The sequence below is a fragment of the Thalassophryne amazonica genome, chromosome 16, assembly GCF_902500255.1.
Source record: "Thalassophryne amazonica chromosome 16, fThaAma1.1, whole genome shotgun sequence".
Taxonomy (NCBI): domain Eukaryota; kingdom Metazoa; phylum Chordata; class Actinopteri; order Batrachoidiformes; family Batrachoididae; genus Thalassophryne; species Thalassophryne amazonica.
In genome coordinates this window covers 58,267,474-58,284,719 of record NC_047118.1, presented here as the reverse complement: position 1 = coordinate 58,284,719, position 17,246 = coordinate 58,267,474, and the positions used below count along the sequence as shown (strand labels likewise).

At 41.2% G+C, this 17,246-nt stretch overlaps 1 protein-coding gene across 1 annotated transcript in view; it reads left to right on the top strand.

The window, feature by feature from the left end:
• Window positions 1-4,626: 4,626 nt before the first annotated feature.
• hs3st3b1a (heparan sulfate (glucosamine) 3-O-sulfotransferase 3B1a) overlaps window positions 4,627-17,246 on the top strand; it is a 45,943-nt gene continuing 33,323 nt past the window's right edge. The window contains exon 1 of the mRNA XM_034190838.1: window positions 4,627-5,449. Within this exon, the coding sequence (XP_034046729.1) occupies window positions 4,950-5,449 (500 nt within the window). The 5' untranslated portion in view covers window positions 4,627-4,949. The remainder of the gene's footprint in view (window positions 5,450-17,246) is intronic.

Below are 17,246 nucleotides of genomic sequence, written 5' to 3'. Positions count from 1 at the left end.
AAAATATAACGCAATGCTAAAATACCCTCTGCTTTATGAGTCTTGTGTTCTTTATAATTTCTTTTGTCTTACATACAATTTGTACATGTTCAATGAAGCCCCTCTATTAGTCACTCAATCAAAAACAATATTTACATGTTAACAGCATCTGCAGGAGGCTTTGCATTTGCCCTATTGACGTATCCCATAATCCCTTGCGTCGTCATTTTTTCTTTGCATTTTCACTTTGTTTGTGTGTAATTTGCCCAAAAACTCTGAGAAAATGCTATGTTTTTGTCCCCTGAAGTAGAGAAATTACATCATATGTGTCATATTTTACTCCTTTAGCGCCCACCCTCAAACGAGACTGCAGTGCCCAATTAATGCACCCCTACTGTGACTTGGATGTGATTACCTGCTATAGGGAGAATTCACCAGTTTAGCCTGTGATGCTTCACAGTTTCACTCATTCCATGTCAGAAGCAGATTCAAAAGAGGTTATTGGCAAATAAATGCCATTGTTGGATGCATCAGGGATGACAGACAGGAGGTGTACAGGAGCCTAGTGAGGGACTTTGCTGTCTGGTGCCACAGAAACCATCTACACTCAACACCTTGAAGACAATTGAGCTGGTCATTTGCTTTGGGAAGTCCAGACCAAGACCAGTTCTGATTGAGGGATTTGAGGTGGAAGCTGTGGATTCATACAAATACCTCAGGCTGTGGCTGGACAGCAAACTGGACTGGACCATCCACACCAACCACCTGTACAGGAAGGGACAGAGCAGGTTCTACTCTCTTTGGAGGTTGTGGTCATTTAACATCTACAGGAAACTCCTGTTGATGTTCTACCAGTCCGTGGTAGTCAACAACCTCTTTTACACCGTGGTGTGCTAGGGGGGGGAGCACATCTAAGAAGGACACATCCAGGCTGGACAAACTGATCAGGTGGGCTGGCTCTGTGGTTGGCATGAAGCTGGACTCTCTGGTGATGGTGGCAGAGAAGAGAACACTGGAAAACTGCTGGACATTATGGACGATGACAGTCATCCTCTGCACACTGTCATCAGCAACCAGAGGAGCCACAGACTGCTCCTTCCCAAGTGCAGGACCAACACACTGAAAAACTCCCTTGTCCTTCAGGCCATCAGACTGTACAACTCCTCACTCAGGGGAAGGAGGAGTAACAGGAAGACAGAGGATGGGAAGGAGAGCAACAGTAGTAGCCAGTGAACCAGTACTTCTGGTATTTATATTTGTATTTACTTTTTGCAAATTGTTTCTTACTTCTACTTTTGATACTCTGTGTGCTACTGTCCAGTGTTGCTGGAACCTCAATTTCCTGGAGGGACTCTTCCCAAGGGATTCATAAAGTTCTACCTACTCTAATCTAATCTAAATAAAATAGAAAATGAGCAAATTGCCAATTCAAAAGCTTCAACAAGTGAAATTTTTTGATTTTAATGATTAATCAGTTATCAAAATAGTCTGCAGTTATTTTTAATGAATTTAAAGATAATTTTTTTGGTCTGTGGAGGAACTTTAGCTGTACAGAATAATTTATAATAAACACAACACAAACACAATAATAAACACAAAGTTAGGCAAACATATTGTGGCTCCTTCAAAACAGAAGAAGTTTCAACTTCATTCTTGATGGAAGCCACGGCTGAGGAATGAAATGTTCCTGAATCTGGAAGGAAAGCAGCAATCAATCCATGGAATCTTTGACACTTATTTGAAGCAGAACACCGAATTCTCAAGCTGCTGCTGAATCTGCTTCTGTCCACTTACAGCTGCACTTTTCACAGATAAACATGATCTGTAGACAGATCAAACCCTGACCTTCACCCAAACACTCATGATGTGCACACGTTTCCACACTGGGCATCTTGTACATTTTTTTTAAATGTTCCAGTGAGGATTAGAAAGTCGACACACATATATGATATAGAGCCATGTGTATGTGTGTGAGACAGATGAGATAAAGGGCTTAGATGAAGGTGGGCGGGGCTGTCTCTGGTGAAACTCTGACTGACATGTCAGCTTTTAGGTAATCCTGCTAATCCTCTGCTAGCTCAGGGGTGCACTAGGACTCTGCAGGCCTCTGACCCAAAACCAAGAGAGGGGGTGCAAACTTAAACACAACAAACCTGTAGCACTTCATTACGTCCGCCAAGGACGTAACAAAATCATCACCGTTTATTTATTTATTTGTCTGTCTGTGTGTTAGTAGGATTATGTCAAAACTACTGCACGGATTTTGACTAAATTTTCACCACAAATAGATATTAAGCCATGGAAGACTCCACTGAATTTTGGAGGTGATCTGGATCCGGATTGTGGTTCAGGATTTCACTTTATAGGCTTTTAAGGATTACGTCAAAACTACTGCACGGATTTAGACAAAATTTCACCACAGATAGATATTTGGCCATGGAAGACTCCGTTAAATTTTGGGGTGGATTGGGATCAGTATCCAGATTGTGAATAATTTCTTAAATTTTAACCATTTTGAGGATCATCTGAAATCTGCTTGATGGATCTTGACAAAATTTAAATCATGTGTGGCTATTGTACAAAGGAAGACCCTGTTAGTCTTGGATGTTGAGAGTGATCAGGATCAATATGCCGGTTCTGCAGCAGAAACATAAAACATCACGATGTAAAACCAAGATCTGGAAAACAGATCTTTGTCTTTTATTTTGAGTCCTCATCAACCCGAAGCTGATGTCAGAAATCTCCGATTGCTCTTGTTTTCATATGTCTTCATCAGGACAGAGGCTCCAACAGCAGCACCGCACACGTAACAAGCAAATGATTAACATTTATGGATCCTTAACTTATGTTGTCAACATGTTTATGGACAAATGTTCAGCTCATTTGGAACCATTACAAGGACACTGAATTTTCAAGCACCATGAAAGGTGAAAAATTCAGCAAACGTGCAAATTTCTTAAAGTCCAAAAAGTTACGAGTGATTAAAATCCAGCTAGATTGGCACTCAGCAGAGTCCTTACCTCAGCCAAGGTGCAGTGAAACCAACCAACTGGCCACATGGAATTTTTGATTATTGATATTATTTTACCAGAGCAGGAGTAGTGGCCAAGTGGTTAATGCGCTTGGTTTCAGTTCAGAAGGCTCTGGGTTCAAATCCCACCCCTGCCACATTTCTCCATGTAATGTGGAGTTGCGTCAGCAAGGGCATCCGGCATAAAACCTGTGCCAATTCAACATGCAGATCCACCATGGATTTGCTGTGGCGACCCCAAGTGCAAACAAGGGAGCAGCCGAAGGGACGATATTATTTTATCAGAAATTAATGAAATCTTGTATTGATGTAAGTTAAAGAAATAAATCATGGACCTGCACCAGATTTGAACTGGTCTTTTATTGGTGCATGCAACACCCCTCCATCAAGGCTGATGAAAGTCAGTCCATAATTTGTTTAGCAATCCAACAAACCCAGTAAACAATCAACAAACAAGCAAACTGTGCAGATGGAGGTGGTTGTAAAGTGGCAGGTGCAAATTGCGCAATTTCATTAATGTATTATGCAGGTTTAAACCTGGTACTTAGATTTCAGAATGTCACAGTTTGTGAACAGTATTCAATACTGCACAAACGCATTTCACAATAAAATCTGTGCAAAACGGAGTTTGGGCACATATGTATATTTTTCATTGTTATTCCAATAAGAGAACATGCAATCCAATTCAAACAGTTTTATTTTATTTTATTTTTTTTATTCAGGGTGTTTTAAACCTCTAAAGGTGACAGTTCCTCTGAGCGGAGACCCTGCGTCAAGCAACACGAAAAAGGATGGTTGAACCATCTCAGCGGCCTTCAAAATAAAAGCACTTTTTAAATAGGAAAAATGCTCCTAAAATCCTTGGAATTTCATTGGTGTACAACTGCAAATGAAAAAAGAAAGAAATTCATCTTTCTACATTTACGGAAGGTTGTGTATGGTTTCATGCTATCTTTTATGATGAAGCAAAATATTTCATACAAACACAGCAATGTTTTATTTCCTTTATTTGTTAAATCTTAAAAAAACATGAATTTATCCACATGCTTAATTCAGGCCTGAAAACTTCAGTGCAGTCAAACAATCACACTGATCTGCAGGACCATTATGAAGCTTGCCCAAGAACGCTTCAGTCGCTGTAAAAAGTGTTGAGTGAAGTGTTGTTCTTTTCCTATTTCTGTTAATTCACTGGTTCTACTCGTGATAATTTTCAGTAAGTTCCCACAGCTTTTCCTTTTTCAATCATGGTTGTCCCGGTAGATCCGATGTTGATTTGGCACAAGTTTTACACGGGCTGTTCTTCCAGATGCAACTCAATATTGCATGGACAATGGGCACCGGTGGTCTTGAACCGAGAACCTTCTGCTCTGTAAAGAAGTGCATAACCGCTTGGTCACCAGTGCCAAATTACTAATCAGCAGTAAAACAGATGTGTTAGTTTTCATAGTGATCTCTTCTGTTATTTTTATTTCCTCTTTCCTACTGGTGTGAAACACATCCCCCTTTAAAGCGCTTCTCATTTTATTTTGAAAGGATGCACTTGGATTGGTGCACGATATCAGACTTGATAGTGTTGTTGTCTGCCGAAGAGAACTTGCCGCCGCTGTGCGCGCTCACACGCTGACATCGAGTGATGGGAGTTCAACTCGCTCCTTTTACGCACGGACTTGACGCGCAAATGCGGCTCACCTGGCGAGATTTTTAAAACCTACTTTGTATTCTTTATTGTTATTTTCCTGTGAACAGTAAAATAATCTTTCTCTCAGCCTTTGCGCACATCTGGAGTTGGAGCAGGAGCTGAACGTGCGTAACTTACAGTTTCAGGCTGGTTATAGGGAAATTACGCGTCGGTTATCCACAGTTTGAGCCATGGCAGAGGAGTGATGCGCTTTTGCCAAAATGTTTGTTAACTGGAATATAGATTTTGCGCGACGGTCCTATGGAATATAGCCCGATATTCCACAATCTCCATGTTGTGCCATCATCCCACGTGAAAAACAAACTGTTTGTGCTCTGCATTATGCTGTCACTTTGGGTCTACATGATCTACTGCTGTGTTGGCTACTGCTCAACTCTGCCCAACCTGACGTACGGCGCAGGGGGTCGACGAGGCGCAGAAAATGACGGAGAAGTTGACAATCAAGAGTCGTCGGTCGGGGCGTTTAGGGACTTACTGAATAACGAAAACGATGTGGACAGCAGAGCAGAAGAGTGGGATGACATTAGAGGCGAGACGAAGGCGCTGGATGATAATGCCATGTCAGGTTTCCTCAACGAGACGGAAAGTAAGAAGTTGCCGCAGGCGATCATCATCGGGGTGAAGAAAGGAGGAACGCGCGCGCTGCTGGAGTTCCTGCGCCTGCATCCGGACATCCGCGCCGTGGGAGCGGAGCCGCACTTCTTTGACCGCAACTATGACAAGGGACTGCAGTGGTACAGGTACATCACAGCTTCACATCAACAAACCTCTGACGTGTTGTTTGGAACTGGAGGTCTAAATGGAGGTCTAACTGCTGAGGCTAAAAAATGTGTCTGAACCAGCACTTTGAAATTTAGCCCCAGCAAGTTCCTCATAAATAGTTGTATTATGACTATTCCTATTATTACGCACAAGAACACATATGCTGGAAAGAACACATTATTGTATCTTTACACTTGACAAATTGCACTTACTGATAAACTGTCTTGAGATATGTTTGGTTTTAATCAGGAGATTCATTTTTGGAAAATTGAATATGCATCTATAAGGTGGAAGCAAAACTAACATTTATTGGGTTCTTCTTCAGCTTCTGTACTTTGTTTTGCACAAACTGATTTAAACGCGTTTGGGAATTTAATTAAAATGTCCGAGTGATTTGAAAATTCTGAACCAACAGTCACTAAGGGGATCTTCTTCTGGTTATGACTGACTAATTTTCACAGAAATATAACAAAAGATTTCTTGACAATTTCATCAAGTGTATTAAAAAAATCACATCTAGTTCTGGATGAATCCTAAGCTCTAATGTAGGTGTCTGAGTGGTTGTCACAAGAAAACTTGCACCCTCTTGGCCCTTTCTGGAATCAGTTTGACACCTATGCTCTCATGGTTTCATTCCTCTAGGTAAGATTGATCATTGCACCAACATTATTAAAGAAAGCCTAAAAGATTTTTGAGAATTTTATTGATTAAAAAGCAGCCCATATTATAAATAAATAAATAAATAAATAAATAAATAAATAAATAAATAAATAAATAAATAAATGCCTTTTTTTCCCAGAAGCTACATCATGAACAAAAATTATAAAGTTTTTCCCTGTGATTGATCATTGCATCAGTTTTCATGGAAATCAAATAAAAAGTTTTGACAGTGTAATCAAAATGTTGAAAGAAGTGTCCAAGTGTTTAAAAAATCTAGATAATAATCTAGAAGCTATACTTCAAACTAAAAATTTTGCAGGTATGGTCATTCTAAGAGGCCATGATTAATCGGACAAACTATGTAAATGTAAGGATAATTTTACACACAGATCATCACTTTTACAGTCAGGTTTCTTTGGACAAATCAAGGGATGGATACATGCAAATTTCCAAGTCACTGAAAAAGACCACCAGCCTCTTTTATGCACTGTTACTCAGTTTTTGAGGACTGCCCACTCCAGACCGACTTACCATGCTGCTGGTAATTTTTAATTGACTGATCTAAATGAAGTCTAAGACATATTTATATACACTTGGGAATGTTCATGTATTCATCCCCTGACTCTCCTAAAGAAAACTGGCTGTAAAACTGACAATTTTTTTTTGTCAAAGAGTGTCAAAAATTGTACATTTCATGTCTGAATTAAAAAAAAAATTCATTATATGAAAGCATTTTATGAAATAATCTGATTATGTACATTTTGTTAATTTTCATTTATTTCTTAACAGATTTTAAATGCTGTTTTTTAAAAAAATGAGGACTGTAAATTTGCAAATATGAATTTTCAAGTAAATTTCAAGAGACTACTTGATACATTTTGCAAATTCACACATAATGCATCCTAAAAAAGAAATGTATTTCCTTAGTCTAGTGATGTCAAGCCATCAGACAAAACATGGTTGTTTTAACCAGCACAATTTGTGGAACTGGTTGATATATCTAGATTAAGGAGATATAACTTTTTTTGTTTTAAGTATAGAAAATTTGCAGAAGTAATACACATAATGTTTGGAAATCACACAGGGAAAGAATTTGAAATGGGAGACATTTCATAAACCTTACAGGAAGAACTATTTAATTAAGCCAGTAAGAACAAATGTCAGTCAGGACTAGAGGCAGTACCCCCATAGGTGGCGGTATTCTGTCACACTTTATGAATGTTGAGCTGTCATATTCCTGTCAATCATTTTCTGAGATTCTGATCCCAGAACAGAGTTCTTTCCCAAGGAAAAATCTATTTTAATCTTGTTTGTATGCCAAATAAAATAATAAAAAAAGGTGCATCTTGTGTTATGTGAGCAGCGTGAACTTGTTCAGTTAATTCCAGTGCAGGGCAACAAAGTCTTATGCCACATTCACACCGGATGCCACGCAAGCGACGGCAGTGACAGTTGCCATGTAATCCCTATGGAAGGACGAGTTGTGGTGCCACAAAAGTTCAGGCCATGCAATGCGACGCGATGGAGGCGAATGAAGCAACGCGAATGAAGCAATTTTGAGCGATTGGCACGTTTGTGGCACGATATCGCATCACGTTCCCTCCTCCTCAAGTTGACAAATCTGAACTTTTTCATCTTGTCGCGTAGTGATGACCAATCAGGGACTGGATATGTAGTGACTTGGAGATGTCTGGAGTTTATACTTGATGTGGACATGTCCTGTCTCTGGAAATCAGCCTGTGAGCAGGACTTATGTCCCTTTTGTCCTTTATTTCACAATTATGACAGAGTTTGAGGGGAGAGTGAGCAGCAGCACCGCAACAGTGGCAGTAGCCAGTTTTTTTTTCACGTGCGCTCGCGAACGACTCGTTCGTGAAGATTATTTTATTTATTAACTACACAGATGTATAATAGAACAAATGCTGACTGGTTTATAACACAATTATGACAGAGTTTTTGGGGGAAGAGCGAGCAGCAGCACCGCAGCAGCGGCAGCAGCCAGTTTTTTTTTTCATGTGTGCGCGAACAAATTGTCCGTGAGATAATTTTATTAACTACACAAATGTATAATAAAACAAATGGTGACTGGTTTATAACACAATTATGACAGAGTTTTTGGCGGAAGAGCGAGCAGCAGCACCGCAGCAGCGGCAGCAGCCAGTTTTTTTTCACGTGTGTGTGAGTGAATTGTCCGTGAGATAATTTTATTAACTACACAGATGTATAATAAAACAAATGGTGACTGGTTTATAACACAGTTATGACAGAGTTTGAGAGGAGAGCGACAAACTGCAGCAGCAGCCTTTTTTTTAAATTGTTCACATGTGTGCGCGAATGGGACAGGAGGTCCTCAAACTGGGTCCTGGAGAGGCGGAAGTACTGCTGAAAGTGGCCATCATGATGGTCAAGATGCAACTCCTGCAGCAAATAATAAAACTCCCCGAATTGGGAACGTCTCATGAGGATGTCGTGAACCCAGGAGCGGCGCCGCTGGCACCGGTTGTCAGCTTTCCACAACAAATAGAGCACAGCAACTTGCTCTGTGTGATCAAGGTCCGCCATGTCGACTTGATGGCGGACGGAATGGAAGCTCCTCCAATTTGATGATGCATTGGGGTGAATTTTTGCAGCGAAAGCACAGCAACACACCGGGAGATGGTGGCGCGTCCATCGCCAGGCGACAGACATGAATTTGTGGCGTCGCGTGTCGTGCGGTGTGAACGCGGCATTAAGAAAACTAGTGGTGCTACAGAACCAGATCAGACACAGAGTAATGCTAGTGAGCAAGTGAGGTGGAAAATATGCCATTTTTTAAATTGAAAATGTTAATATTCAGGTGGACTTCTGATGGGGGCTGGGTGGGCCTACAGCCCCCATCAATTCCCCTCTCAGCCCCTGTAGAGCCGCCAGTGTCGCAATGGGAACAAGAGCAATCTGATATTTCTGATGTCCACCAATCCGGATCACCTCCAAAATTCAGTGGAGTCTTCTATGGCCTAATATCTATCTGTGGTGAAAATTTAGTCAAAATCCATGCAGTAGCTTTGACGTAATCCTGCTGACAGACAGACAGACAAAAAAATAAACCCCAATGATTTTATTATGTCCTTGGTGGACGTAATTAAGCAGCACAAAGTGAAGCACTACTTGAACCAGAAAAACATTTAATGTACTGAGGTAGTTTCGGTAACTCACGGTCATGTTCAGTTACACAGCAATCGATTTTCTGCCGGTCAGCATGACCTTCGGCCAGAGTTCCTAGAATTTTGATACCAGGCGTCTGCCCCGAGATCACAGCTTCACACCAGGAGAGCAGAAAGTTTCTGTCTCCGTCCGACCTGGGTTTTAGACGTGCAGTAGTGCTTTAGTTTCTGCAGTCAACAAGTTACATCATGCCATGAGCATGATTCCAGTGCACGAGTATTGATTCAGTGGCATTAATTTCTTTTGATCCTAAATCCGAACAGATCCCAGAATGAAAGATCAGAGTTCTGTGGCTGATAACAGCTTTAACATTGTGTAATGTTACTCTTTAAAAAAAAGAGAAAAAGTATATTCTCTCTCACGGAATCTGTGGTCCTTCAGCAACTCTCACTTCTCCAAACACAGGATTAAACTATTGACTCAGCTGCACAATTACTCAGTTTACTTCTGTGTGAGGAAACCGTTTACAATATTCATGGAAAGTATTGATATTAATTTCATCATAAAGAAAAGTCCTGGAAATGTTTGGTAATGAGTGGATTACACCCGAAGAGACATATTGTTAATGAGAGATTAAAAAGAGAGAAAGAAAGCGATGCTGCTGCTGCTTCACGTGTCCGTTTGACTGAGCTGAGGGATTAACAAGCTGTGTTAAAGGATCTGTGCATCGTTTCAAAGCCGCCTCCAAAAAGCTTCAACAGGGCAAGTGAAGCATTGTTCAAAGGATGTGTCGCCTGAGCAGCTTTAAGAATTCCGGACAGGTTTTTGGACATTTCTGAAGTCTTTTGTCCAAATCCTGGGAGTCAGAACAAATTAAATTTGAAGGCTCTGTAGCTTGACTGTATGTACACCCCAGTCAAGACCTAAAGCACCAACCTCTAGAGACTTTAAGTAAAGCAATTATACTGAAATGCAATTTGTGAAAAGCAGACTGAAAATTGTAATTTTTTTTTCTCCAGAACGTATCCAGGTGCTCTGCTACAATTTTTTTTCAAATTGTTTGACACAAAAGGTAATTTGATTATTGGCCTGTAACTTTCTGGATGAGTTGGATCCAAATTATTTTTCTTTAGTAGTGGCTCAACAACAATAGCTTGTTTAACCCTCTGGGGTCTGAGGGCATTTTTTGGACAGTTCACTCACCTGGCATAACTGTTTTATTATTGCTGTTAACAGCTCTCCCTGCATCCCACAATCAAGTTTTATCTCTCTTTTTTCAGGACAACCTGTACTTTCAGAATATATATGCTATAGTGGTGTTTTATAAGTGTAATAAAGGTTCACAGTCAGAAATAAGAAAGGAAAAAGTAAAGTGGAAAATAATTTTCCACACACATTTATTCAAAACACACAGCAAACTATAATAAACAACTGTTTTGGCACTTTATAAAGGTAATTTGAGGTCTTGTGTGAAAGACTGTACAACAAAAAGGTCCAAACAACTAACACAAATGCACATTTTGAACAATATATACAAAATGGTCTATGCGTTTTGTTTGTCTTCATCTCAAAGCAATTTCTGTCTGCTATTACACAAAGGTCACATCACAAACTTTTACTTCTATGAAATGTGTGTTGACTGTGGCTGCACTGTGAAAGCAGCTTTCACACTTTGAGGCTCATTCACAGTTTGAGGAGTGGCCCTTCCCCTCTCGCTACATTGATATGGTAAACAGCGCTTTACGCCGGAGCGAGAGAGCTTGCCACAGGCTTATCCAGTAACATTCACAGGCAAACTAGTGGAGCAATCCTCATACTCACACACTCTTTTTTGAGCATGTGAGATTGTATGAGAGCCCCTCCATCTGCTCCGTCTATTCACTTTCACTGATCGCTGTACGTAATGGTGCAGGGCGTATTGGAGCCAGTAGCCAGGGGGCTATTCAAACGGGCCAACTAGTAACATATCACTCCTAAAAACAATCTTTGTTTTATCACGTGAGGTGAATCTGCCCTACGATTGGATTTTGGAAAACCATGTGACGGTGAACCAATTCCGATTGGACACTCACATTGCACACGTCATCACACAGCTTCTATGACGAGTACAAAGATGGTGGATGGCTGGCTCAAAAGTCCGTGGAGTTAACTTTTCAGCAAAAAAAAAAAAAAAAAAAACTTTCTATCTCATATCATTAAAAAGTTGTTTATAATTTAGTAAAACTTGGTCTCAGCCATCATATATGACGGCATCGGCCCCAGAGGGTTAAAGAAGTTGGGAACTGACCAAGTTTTAAGAGAAATATTAATCATATCCCCAATACAGGGCAAGTAGACTAATGAATAAAGAAATAGTAAGGACATCAAGGAGACTTGAAGTAGGCTTCATACAACCAAGTTGAGTCCTGATATATTGTAAGGTCATAGGTGCAAAAGAAGACCAGGTGTCAGAGGAGAGCAAATCACTGGAATGAAGATGACGGTGAAATGCTTGACCCGGTGGCTGTGACCTCAAAGAAAATTGAAGAAAGTCACTGGATTTTGTGTATACTGGTACACAAAGAATAACAGGAGAAATGTACATTCATTCATTTTCAGCCACTTATCCAGGTTTGGGTCTTTGACAGGAGAAACAGTGCTATTAATTGTATCAAACAAGACTTTAGGGTTTTCCTTCTTTGAAGCTGTAAGATTAGCAAAATAGGTGGTTCTGGTATGTTTTTATCATGTCATGTAGTGAAGCAATTCATTCTTTAAGATGTAGCCTATGAACGTCAAGCTTAGTAGCCTTCCATAACCTTTCAATCTTCCGGCTGTTTGTCTTAATATTATGAATATTTTCATTTATCCGATGACAAGTATTTATATGGGGTACAAAGATATATTTCAAAAGGTGTCACTATATATTATCAGCATCATTATGAGCGATATTTGAATCAAATGAACCTTTCAGAGGCACACTGGCTCAAAATCCACCTTTGACTCATCAATTTAGGAGGAAGGAGATCAAAATAAACTGACAAATTAAAAAATATGAACCTATGCTCAGTGACGTGTGCATCCTCCATGCATACATTATTTATATTTAAACCCAGGGTCTGATCCTAAATATGCATGAGGCCAGAAACACGCTGCCTAAAGTTTAAAGACTCTGTGATCGTGATGAGCTCAGCGGCCACAGAACAGGATGCATCATCAACGTATGAAGCTTAAAATCACCAATGAATAAAAAAACCTTCTCAAATTTAATGAAGGATGGCAAAAAGTAATTAAATTAAGTTAAAAAGATTACAGCCATGCCAGCAGGTTGGCAAATTAAAATACAATAAAAGGTTTTCAAAGAGCCACCCTTAATCATCTGGAGCTCAAATGAAGAGTCCGAGTTCATCATCCTATCCTGATTCACAGCAGCAAGACTTCCACTGTGACCCGACAGATGTGTGGTTTGAATGATGGGGCAGACAGCCGGACAAATCTTCTTGAAGTGAACATAATCCATATTTCAGTGCCATGTTTCTGTCAGGAACATAAAGGTCTCATGAGTGAAGAGATCATTAAGAATAAACAATTTGTCCGTAATGAAGCGGTCATGAAGTGAGGTGACGTGGGACAGACAGCAGGCGAACACAAATGCAGACTGATGAACTCAGATGTAGGAGCAATAAAAAGGCTTTATCAAAAAAACTGGCAAAGGTTTGGTACACAGGATGTCAATCACACTGGCGGAGGTACAGCCAACCGTGAGGCAGAGGCATGGTCCAAAAGCAAACAGAGTTTAAACACAGAGAGGCAGGTTCGCAAGCAAAAAGCAAGGTCAAAAAGCAAGCGAGGTTCATACACGGAGAGACGAAAGAACTACTGAAGACAAGCTGAGGCTGGGACGAGGGCAAACGCACAAGGCAGGAAGCTCAATGAATTGGCAGAGAACATTGGACAGACAGGGTTTAAATACACTGGTGGTAATTAGGGAAAATTAGACACAGGTGTGGAGAACATTCAGGAAGGGGGCGTGGATGGATGAATCAAAGATGAAGGAAGACAGGAGGCAAGAGAGTGCAGTAAGACAAAGCAGACAATTACAGTGAAGATGAGGGAAGCTGGTGTAAGATAGAGCAGTGACACACACAAAGACAGAATCTCAACAATAATACAAAGTTAATGCAAAACCCACACAAGAAAGGAACAAAGAATCAAACGAGGGACCAAATGTAAAATCTGAAAAGAGATTCACAAGAAAATGGAAATCAGACTAAACTAAGACGTAACTAACAATGTGGCAAAAGTATAACACACAGAACAGACATAAACAAAACAAAACTAAGGGCCCCTTCACACATAGTGCAAATTTGTTTGAATCGCACATTAAGTGTGCATGAAGCAGGAATCGTATGCAAACCATGTAATTTTGTAGCTTCTTCTAACGCCTCGTACACCTGTTGCTACAACTATTTGCACACACCAGCAGCTGAAAGACCTTGTCACGTCAGGTGTCGGCCAAATTCCAGCTGACAGGCACGAACATCTAATACCTCTCACGGCACTTAGAAAATATGTGGCCAGTCGCACTCTTGGCATGACAACAGACTGCAGACAATCATTGTTGTACTTGCAGTGATATTTGTCTAACTGCCCCACGAGTGTGGCTTTGGTGTGTGCGCTGAACTGACAGGAGTTGTGGCTATGACAGAAGCGGCTGTGGAGATCTGTCATTCTGGACATCCCAGCTGGACAGTACTGTGTTTGGCTGGATATGGACTAACAACTGACCACTGTGATGCACATGTCTGTTTGCTGTCATCAAGTGGATAAAATAAATCAAACCGTATATCACTGTGGTGACGGGCTGCAGCAAGCGAGTATGCGCACATGGCGCGCACATGGACAGGCTGCCCCCAGGTTGAAATAGACTGTCAGATCAGAACACGCCGCAGGTGATCTCATTGTCACGTCACCCACATGAGCTCTGTTCCATATGACACGGTGTCCTGCGGTGCGGCATCCGCAGGACATGTGTTGTCAGCATGACACATGCACGGGCTGGCTAGAGACGTGCCAGCAGATGTGGACATGAATGAGATGAGGAGACTGCTTCTCATTAATGTCATTTTATGATTGTACGTCAGTGACCATGGGTCATCTACAGAGGAACAGACAGATCATATTTGTATTGCCCACTTGATAAGAGGGATTTAATACAATGCAATGTTTTTACATGGTGCATCATTTTTTTAATACGTCCATGTGCTTCCTGATATGAGGCAGCTTTCAGCATCTTTTACAGGACAGTGATGGTAGCTCACTTGGTAAAGTTTCTGACTGGCAATCAGAGCTTTTCGAAAGCGCAGGTTTGAATCCCAATGGTGACGTATTTTTTTCTTCAGCTGCGTGATGTGTAACCACAACGCAGAGTTGCTGGGGAAAAGCTGCTGTGTTTCCACATGCACGGAACCATCGCAGCATGTATTTTTTAATTTGTTTTTTTTTTTCTTCACACCAGCTGCACAATGTGTAACCACATTGTGCAGTTGGTAGCACTATGTTCCCACATGCACGAACCGTCGCACCAGCATCGTGCACGCCTGCTCATCAGCACAATGTTTCATAGTGTGCTCATACCAGCTGCTCCGACAGGTGTTGCCCTGGAGTTGATCATATTTGCACTATGTGTAAAGGGGCCTTAAGACAAGACTTAACAAGTGACTAAACTATAACAACAGCTAAACAAAGATCTGGTCTAGACACAAGAGCAAGGAGGGGGAAGCAGACTTAGACAGGAGAAAAGACGTGGCAGAGGTTCGGGCCATAATATGACAAAAGTGTGCATTTGGCAGTGTGAACCAGATCGTTGATGGCTTGCTGGAGCACTCGGCTGACCGCAGCAGCACTTGAATTGGGCACCTGCGTACACCTGACCAACATCTACGCTGGGCAGAGACGCTCAGGTCAGGTGGAATAATTATCGATGACATGACATCGTTCCATTCAGCTGGTGGGAAGTCAACAGTGAAAATATAGGTACAAATGAGCAGCCTCAAACCGGCCTCGGCTTATTCTTCAAGGCTGGACAATGCTGAAGCCAAGGCCAAGATAGAGTCATCATTGTTCAGCCTTGAAGATCACAGTGAAGCCACACTCACATTTCAAAACATGAGGTCAGGTCAGGTCAGGGAACATGGCTGTGTGCCGTATGTCACCACATCCACCACACCATGGAACCGCTTTGGGTCCTAGATGGCAAACACCCAGGCAGGCGACTGGTACATCACCACCTCTCCAAAGTAACCACTCCTTTGACCTGGACCATGACGTCCTCAACACTGGGGCATCACATGGCCTAAAGGTCATCGCTGATCAGGGTTCTCACCAGGATTTTTTCCACAGCATGGGGGGAACTTAGCGGGGCATATCCACATGATGAGCGTTGGGGACGCCAGTATGGTAGGAAGATCCGGGGGCATCCCACCTAAGAAAATTTTGAAATTTAGAACCCTTTGAAACACTATTTCCTGCATTTTGAGGGCCACTTTGTGTTGCTAACTGGGACGTTAAATAATGTGGGACCTATCCTTTAAAAAAGAAGAAAAAAAAACAGAAAGGCCCCCCTATGCTGGTTAAATCACAGCAAAGGGGCCCAGATCACAGCAAGGGGGATCCAAATCACAGCATATGGGTCCTCTATGCTCAGTTGTGCTGGCGAGAACCCTGCTGATGTTTCCTTGCAATGCAAGTGATTCTCTTCATCTAAGTCTGTCTAAGTAACCGTTCATTTAACACAAAGTCATTCCAGCAGTACCCAAGGATCCTCTGAACTTAACTAATAACAAAGATATCCAGTTATGGCCTCAGGTTGTTGGTTAGTGTCCAAGATTCACAATAATACAGTAAAACAGGAAGCACCAGGGTCCTCAAGACTTCGTTCTTCTGCAAAAATAGGAGCAGGATGGTAATTAAGTCTCAACAGGAGCCTACATGTGGTTCATCCAACTTAAAATTTTACCTGAAATTGACCGTAAATGCTTGTTTGGATGTTTGAACTAAAATGAAATGGCCCACCTCTCTATCTGTAAAGCAGATTTTGAGCTTTTTAAAATTGCTCAAAGATCAAGTTTCTATTACTTTGAATGCATCATGTTTCCTGCAAATGAGCAGAAATTCCTTTTTGATTTATTCTGTTTCAGTGTCAAATGCTCTGGAAAACCTCTGTCTTTTTCCCCCCACTTACATGGAAGGAGATATCCATGTTGGATATTTGGTAAGAAGCAGAGAGGAACGCAAAGCAACTGTTCCATGTCAGTGACAATGTTCTATTCCAACATAATGCTGCAGTGGAATATTGCAAGAGGATACATGCTATTCAGTATAAACAGAAACAGAGCTTAAGGATGAGCATGTTCAACCCATGAAGGAAACTCGTTTTGGCTGCTTGCATCTATGATCACATTCTTTTGGTCATTACCCAAAGTTCATGGCCACAGGTGGGGAAATGATCATTGAAGCAGTCCAGCTTCACTTAGACTTGGCCTTCCATCATGGTTAAGCATCCAAAATGTTCCTTGACTAGGGGCATCAGCTCATTGCCAACCTGTTGTATTTCACCAGTTTCTGCCAGCAAATGTTGACCTCAGATTTGGATATGCTGATTCTGAACCCAACCACTGCACCAAGTGTTAAAATGTTCCAGTGAAGGTCACGTATCATCACTGAAGAACTCATGACTGGTCCCAGGTCACTGAAAGGGTTTTGGTTCAGCTAGACACACCTCAGTTGGACATGTCCTATAAGTGTTTTGGTGCATTAATGTGCATATTGTCATAATGACATATTTATATTGTTCGGTGAAAGCAAATTGAAAACATGCAATATTTTGATTGGAAAAAAACATTCATTTCCAAAACCATTTTCAGCATCAAATAAGGAAATTGCATTCTTTTGCATTAAATTAGAGATCATGATAATTTTTTTCCACCAATA